This window comes from Zootoca vivipara, chromosome 6 (assembly GCF_963506605.1).
Source record: "Zootoca vivipara chromosome 6, rZooViv1.1, whole genome shotgun sequence".
Classification (NCBI taxonomy): Eukaryota; Metazoa; Chordata; class Lepidosauria; order Squamata; family Lacertidae; genus Zootoca; species Zootoca vivipara.
Genome location: NC_083281.1, coordinates 35,651,697 through 35,659,670, shown reverse-complemented (window position 1 = coordinate 35,659,670; position 7,974 = coordinate 35,651,697). Strand labels below are relative to the sequence as shown.

Genomic DNA, 7,974 nt, shown 5'->3' with positions numbered 1-7,974 from the left:
AACATCCAAAGTTGTGTATTGGGACAAGAATATAGTTTTGCTTATGCTAGGCTGCTACACCAAAGAGGCTTAACCAACATAAAATAATGAAAGCGCTGAATTTCTGACAGTTAATGGAAATGTGGCATTTACATGACATTTTGCCCACTGGCAGCTGCTACCCCTGCCAAAGCTATTTCCTAATGAAGTGGGAGTTGTGTGACTCCAGCCAATAAAGGGATAGTTGCTTTGTTATCATGGCAAACTCGCTGCAAAGTGTCAAAGGAAGAAAACATTATTATTATTATTATTATTATTATTATTATTATTATTATTATTAATATACCGCAGGTTTACTGGAAAGAAAAATCTCAGGGTTATAATTTTAAAATACTTTGTTTTTGGACCTAAAGAAAGCTTACTTTGCCAGACTACTTGGTACTTAGTATTTTGGTTACAAAATAAAGTGGAGTTTATGCCTTTTTAAAAAAGTGCCTTTATCCTGGACTGCTTTGACTATAACCTCCGCCACACTTGGCCTTCACACTGCCTTGCTACCCTCCCATTTCATTAGTAATAGACTAATCCAATTTGGCACTAATTTATTGTATTAATACCATTTTTTCTGTGAGGAACCTCTGGCCCTCCAGGTGTTATTGGAATTTCACCTTCCATCAACCCTGCCTGGTGGCCACGCTTGCTGGTCTAAGTAATGCTGCCGCTAACACAATGAAATAACTTCAGGTGTTATTTTGTTGCCCAAGCAAACCCACATATTGGGTGTGCAGAAATGTACATGTTGGCAGTTGTTATGTATGCAAACTTGTTGCCGTATTTTTTATGCATCATAAAAGGTGTTCTCTTTCTCAAAGCAGGGAGTGTTCCTTTCCACGATGGTGTTTGCCAGCTGGAATTTTAATGAGCACTTTTATCCCTGCTTGTAGAGTTCATTCTTCCTTGATTAACTGGGGAAGCTTTTTAAGTTGAGCTTTTTAAACCAATTAAACGTTTCTTCCTTACTAATAAAGGACCGATACAATGTAGTTCATGAACCATAATAAACTATACTTTAGTGCAAAGCTCTGGTCGGTATTTTCAACTTCATCCCTGAGCTGTTGTCCGACAATGCACGGTCGATGGCGGTAAACCTCAGACTGCGTTCTTTCCTCGAAAGCAAATCTGCACGCGAAGGGGCTTCCTTCCAAGTTAAGACTTCCAGGACCAGCTAGCTACAGAGGCACACAGTCCTGAGAGCCTCTGGGCTGAGGCTCCGCGCCTCCTGAAAGAAACCGAGTCCCAACCTAATGCATGGGGACAACGAGCGACCCGCCTCCAAAGCATCGCCTGGCGGCCGGATCGCAGAATATCCGCCCCGCATGCCCGCGGCTGTAGACCCCATTGGTCTCCGCGATCACATGCTGGGCGGGGCTGGGAAGGAAGCAGATTCCCTCCCCACCCCTTTCCTCCGCTTCCTTCCAGGCACCCACCCAGCAGCCAAAGAAGAGAGGGAGCGGCGACGAAGCTCAGCATCATGGCCAGCCTCACGGTCTACAGCACCTCGGTGACAGGCTCCAGAGAGGTGAGTGGCGCGCCAGGGAAGGTGAGCTGCCTCGCGGAGCGGCTCGCTTCTCCCCCGCCCTCCTGGCACTCCGAGGCGGAGCTTTTCCGCCATCCCTCTGCAGCGTGCGCTCCCCTTTCTTGCTCTCTCTCCCTTCCCCGCCCCCATGCAGCTGGATGCCTTTTCAACCCTCACGTCCCCCCGCTTGAATTGAGCCCCCTTCTATGAAATTCCCTTCTAGCTCGCTCCCTAGACGGGCTTCTTTTCCATAGGGGATCCAGATGTTACAGTAATCTTGTTTTCTGTCCCAAACCCCATGGATGATTTTGTTAGGATTTTGAGTACCAATGCTGTCAGTGTGTAGCTAGTGTGATTAGTATAAATCACATGAGATGTCGGAGAAGATGCAGTCCGAAGCAGGAGCTCCCGCCCCCCGCATTTCTGAAGTAGCCCTGCCCTCTCCTCGATGCCTAGAATCGTGCCAGCGCTGGCATTTGTACATACTGGGCTTGGTCTGTATTTGGAGAGAAGTGGATCCTCCTCCCTCACAAAGCATGGCTGGTCTTGCAATCCCTGCCTCTGGCTCTTTGTTTTGCATTGAGCAATATGAGCAGGCCATGTTCCCATTTGTCACCTTCCCTATGTATCAAATCCCATAACAGGGTGATTAATCTCCCACTCACCCCCTCCCCCTTTGTGTGTTCTGCAGATCAAATCTCAGCAGAGCGAAGTGACCAGGATCCTGGATGGAAAGAACATCAAATACACCCTGGTGGATATCTCCCAGGATAATGCCCTGCGGGACGAAATGAGGACCAAATCGGGCAACCCAAAAGCCATCCCTCCCCAGATTTTCAATGGGGACCATTACTGTGGGGTGAGTGGTTGGTGCAGGCTAGTAGTGAAGAGATGAGTTGGCTGTTCACAAGAGGTGTGACTGGTGTGGCCCCCCCAGGACAAATTCTAATATATAACTATAGATCTGAAACCTGTAAGACCGTTCATATATTTAATGGCCTTCAAGAGGCCTTTAGTTTGAAGCCTTGAATGCAAACCAGACTTATGTATGCAAGTACATGTGTGAGTAGGCCTGTGTGCCTTAAAAGAGTAGGCCTGTTGCTTAAGTCAGGGGCCAAATGCAGCCCTCCAGGCCTCCCCCCCCTCTTCTGGTCCTTGGGACTTTCCCTACTTTACTGGGGATTGAACCTGGGACCTTCTGCATGCAAGGCCAATGCTCTGACACTAGCTATATGTGTAAAGTTGGCATACTGTAGAAAGGTAAAATTTGTATTTGTTGTCCTGCCCATTTTTTCTTCTGGCCCTCAATCTGAAAAGATCACACGTACACACACACACACACACACACACACACACACACACAAACGTGGCTTAAGGGATGCCTACCCTGGTTTACATACAAGGTTCTTTATGGCTCTACGCATGAGTTGCACTTGCAGCTTAAAAAGGCAAGGCCTACTTTGTCATTCTAGCCCTATTGTAGTCTGTCCATGGTTAGGCCCTAGCAGGCTGTGGTGGCTGGTAGGATGGAAGGCAGGGAGACTAACACTAGGTGGGGCTAGAGACCAGTGACAGGCAGAGCCCCCATCCCATGTCTGGTTGTAAGAAAGAATGCGGCAGGCAGGCAGGTAGGGCTGGCTGAGGGCAGGCTGGGGTTGATGGGGTGGTGCCCCATACACCTGAATGGACCTAATTGGACTTGTGGGTAATGCATGTATAATGTTCAGGTGCTAGTTGGGTTGTATGTGTCTCTCATGCTTTTTCCAATGCATTGTAGTAAATTATAACTGCAAAAATTACAAATGTAGTATATGTGCAGTGACATCGTATTATTTTAGAGATTTGCAAGTTGACCAACATTTGAGCTTTTGGGCTCCTTCCCCCAAATGGGCATTTTTGAATGTCCCTTGGGTGAAAAGCCTACCCTGGCTATTTGTGGACATTTGTGTACTTAAAATGGCATTTGCTATTATTATGACATCCCTGGGGTGCTGCTCTTTTGAGGTGATATGCCGTTGCCATCTGACATCTAGGGAGCAAGCAAAGGTTCATGCCCTGCTTTTGTCATCAGCTGCTTATTGCAAAGTGCTTTGGAATGTGTGGCGAGCAGCGGGTTAAGTCAGGGAATAAAAGTGAATCAGAGGCAATGTGCCCCTGAAGACCAGCTGCTAGGAATTACAAACGGAAAGAGTTGCTGTTGCACTTGGGTCTGTTTGTAGCCATCCCATAGCCATCTAGTTGACCAGCAGGGCCCCTCTTGAGTCAGAGCTGGGCTAAACTGTGTTTTTTAATATTAAAACAAAACTTTGTTCTTGAGCTTCTTCTAGGTAGATATGTCAGTGGGCTATTAACTGTGCCCTCCCTGTCTGGAATAGATCTTGGGATCATAAGGATCCTCTTACTCTCCTCCCCACCTTGAGGATTCCCTGATATGACAGGGAAGCTGTGGCCCTCCAGAGGTTACTGAACCCAAGTTCCCATCAGCTCTAGCCAGCCTACTCAGTGGCCAGGGATGGTGATAGCTGTATTTGCATTCCAAATACAGTAGATCACTTCCCAACCTCCTAAGTCCTTGTCAGGCCTATCCTGGCCACAGGTTCTCCATCCTCAAGGTATGGGGAGCCTCTATAAATGGAAACAAGACTGCTGTGGACAGTGCTTGGCTCTCCTTCACTGGAGGCGCCAGAGAACCATCTATCAGGGATGCTGTGGCTGCACCCTATGTTGTTCTATCTCTATCCCAACGCTGTAATTCCCTGCCATTTTAACAACACCCAGAAGTGACAGATTCCAGATCAGAAGTCATTTCCTGTGTCACTTGTGAAGCCTTGTTTGGTGAAAAGGAGCTATTCAGCCATGAGCCACCCGTAAGGATTGTGTCATATACATCGTTAAATAAGCTTCACCCTCTGTCTGGGGACAGATTTCTAGTGTGATACTTGGGCCAAGTTCTGAACGACTTTTATGAAAGTGAGTTGCTTTTTGTTGGATGGTTTTTTGAAAACTGAAGCCAAGGTGCTTGATTCTGTGGTTATCCTCTCACCACAACCCTTGTTCCTGATCGCACACCAGTGCTCACTTAGTCTCTGGGTCACTGCACCTGTTCTAAACTCTGCCTGTCTTTACAGACAGGAGGTAATGACCATTGCTTACGGCAACCACTCTTCCTGAAACAAAATTTTAATAATGAGCCTCTAGCTAACTGTGGTCCGTACGCTTTCCGCTTCTGATGAGCCACCTGAGTATGTGAGCAGGTCACAGAAAGGAGCAAGCTAAATTTTGGGAGGGCAGAGGCTTCTTCGGTGGTCGGTGCAGGATTCCTCATATAACACTCTTGACATTAGTTTGAGTACTCAGTTCAAAGGCTTCCTGTGTCATGTTCCTGTGCCTTGATGAGAAAAGTGTTTTGTTGAGCTTCTTGCCCTAGTAGCAAGAAGCTCAACAACTGCACTATACAGTACATTTAAAGCAGTATCATACCACTTTAGACAGGTATGATGGCTTCCCCCAAAGAATCTTGAGAACTGTAATTTGTTAAGGGTGCAGAGTGTTGTTAGGAGACCCCCATTCCCCTCTGAGGGCCACAATTCCCAGGGTGGTCTAAGCATTAAGGCAGTGTTTCTCAACCTTTTTTGGGCCACGGCACACTTGTTCCGTGAAAAAAATCACGAGGCACACCACCATTAAAAAAGTTAAAAAATTTAACTCTGTGCTGCCCTATATTATAATTATGACTGTAAGAAACACTTGCCAAATATTGCTTTCCGGCAGGTCATTGTTGAGTATTGGCGGCCGCCAGGCTCGTTTGCACTGAGCTTTGGGAAAGAGGAGGAGAAATATTGCTTTCCGGCGTGTTAGTGGCGTATATTGGCGGCCGCCAGGCACGTGACAATGCAAATTGCCCTTCTCGTCACCGCACGTCGCGGCACACCAGCCAGCGTCTCGCGGCACACTAGTGTGCCACGGAACAGTGGTTGAGAAACGCTGCATTAAGGGAACTCTGGGAATTGTAGCTCTGGGTAAATAGGTGGTCCTTAACCAACTACAGTTCCCAGGATTCTTCGGGGGAAGCCATGACTATTCAAAGTGTCAAGAGACTTCTTTATAGTGCAGATGGGGCCTCGGAGAGAAAGAGGCTCTTAGCTTTCTATTACATATTGCCTTATTATTGACTCTGTATTTGAGTTTTGTTTCTTGCTTCTCCCATCCGACAGGACTATGAACTCTTTGTGGAAGCAGTGGAACAGAAGACCCTGCAGGAGTTCCTCAAGCTAGCCTGAGCATGCTTTATTCCTTGACCTTTGACCCTCTGCCCTACCCCAAACCTAGACTTTGCATTCCAAATGGATCACTTCCCAACCTCCCATGTCCTTGTCAGCCCTAGCCTGGCCCTGTGTGACCAGACTCCTCTCCAGCTCCCTTTGATTGCCTGCTTCCCTCTCAGCATGGTCAAAAAGAAAAACACTTTGCACATTCCTTTGAATGCTGCTGGGCCTTGCTCCTCGTGCCTCTGTGGATGAGAAATCTACCGGTCAAGGACATCGGAAAGCAGAGCTTTCCCCAAACCTCCTCCCCCCACCCCTTGTGCCGAGCCTGCCCTTGAGAAAAGAACAAGGGGAGGTGTTGCCTCTTGTCTTATAACCAGTTGCAAATGCTGGCTTCCACCCTTCCTCTTTCATTCCTACCCAGGAAATGAGAGCAGCAGCCGTCTGCTATAATTAATATTACTTTGTTATATACCAATGCAAAAGTACTGCACAAGATGCGCTGAAATTTCGTTTTCTGACAGAGAGGTGGGGTAGGGTTGTACGTGTGTCTTAAAAATTACTTCAGTGCAGCTCATACTCTCCTAGGAAAAGCGGTTTCCAAGAGGATGGTGAGAGCAGATCTTGTATTCCATTAGTGTGTTCCCACCCAAACTCATATGGGAAGTATATAGAATGCTAGGTCTGGTCTTGCATCAGCTGTTTCACACTTTTTCTTTTTTCTTTTTTTAAAAAACAAAAACAAACTGGCTTTTTACAAACATGGACCAAGTGCATTTTCAGGTTTTTTTCCTTGCTAAAAGCAAAATTTGTAAAAATGGCCATCTCATTTGAGATGCTATTAAATGTTGCTAAAAACCTCAACTGTGGCTTTGTGTGTATCTTTTACTGGAAGATAAAAGTTGAGTACCATCCTAATTATTGATTCAGAAATCCATTTTCCAGCTCTCCTAATAGCTGGGTTGATCACATTTACTATGCCTCAGCACAAAAGATTCGTTCCTGGCACAAGCGTTGGACAGGTGGCAGAGCCCTGTAGGCTATATTGCTGGCTTCCTCAAACTCGGCCCTCTAGATGTTTTTTGCCTACAACTCCCATGATCCCTAGCTAGCAGTACCAGTGGTTAGAGATGATGGGAATTGTAGTCTCAAAACATCTAGAGGGCCAAGTTTGTGGAAGCCTGCTATATTGGGACGGTTTGGGCACAGTTGCATCAAATACCCATAAATTTCTAAAATAGTATCCTTGCACCCTTCCTCAATAACTGAAGTGGATGTATCATAAAAGCATAATTTGTAAAGACTTGTGCACTGAACCCAGGATTGTTTTGCTGCGGATGTACGATGGGAGCTGTGGCAGCAATGAATTGTTTCTAGTTACAGTCAGGTTGTCTCTAGGAGGGAGGCTTGGTTGTGATTTGTCTATTCAGTGGCAAGATAGATTGATTCATTCATTGTGTGGGGTTACCTGTCAGTAAAACAACACCATGCAGAAGGTGCTAGTAGGGGAAAATGCACTTGATAGTGATCACCAAGAAGAGGCCCTTAACTCATCATGCACTACTTCTTTAAGTGGAGTTCCCCTCACCTCCCACAGAGGAAGGCAGTAAGCCGGTGTAAAATGTCACCTTACTTGTTTGAGGTTCTTAATTTGAGACTGCAAATGCGAACTGCAACAAAATGTTGCAGTGTGTGTGCTTATGCTCATGGTGCCAACCAGCCAGCATGCTCTCTTCCAGGATATGCCTTTCTTTTCCCACTTCCTCCAGGCTTTATGCTTTTTTTCCCCTCCATCAATCATTCAGCATTCCGTACTCAGGAGTGGTTTAACAATTGGTCCCTCTCCAGAGGGAAGGAAATCTGGAAGCTAGCCTTGTGAGGGGAATAGCAGCCTCCTAATAACTCTCAGCACCCTTAGCAAACTACAGTTCCCAGGATTCTTTAGGGGAAGCTATGGCTGTATAAAGTGGCAGGATACAGCTTTAAATATATAGTGCAGATGGGCCTAGGTCTGGCAGGAAAGTAGTCCTCATCTCCCAGTTCGGCACCAAGGAGGGGAGAGTGGGGTCTTGTTTCTGTATTGGTAGTTCTGATTTGAAGCTTTGTCCTGGAGACTCAGGACAAAGCTTCAAATCAGAAGAGGCAGAGTTTTAC

The 7,974-nt window shown here is 46.5% G+C and overlaps 1 protein-coding gene across 1 annotated transcript; it reads left to right on the top strand.

Annotated features, from left to right (window-relative positions):
• Positions 1-1,408: 1,408 nt before the first annotated feature.
• On the top strand, positions 1,409-6,684 carry SH3BGRL3 (SH3 domain binding glutamate rich protein like 3). The gene is made up of 3 exons (XM_035116940.2): positions 1,409-1,558; positions 2,247-2,414; positions 5,770-6,684. Exons 1-3 carry the CDS (start codon positions 1,511-1,513, stop codon positions 5,833-5,835), a joined length of 282 nt encoding a protein of 93 aa, XP_034972831.1. The 5' UTR covers positions 1,409-1,510; the 3' UTR covers positions 5,836-6,684.
• Positions 6,685-7,974: the final 1,290 nt, after the last annotated feature.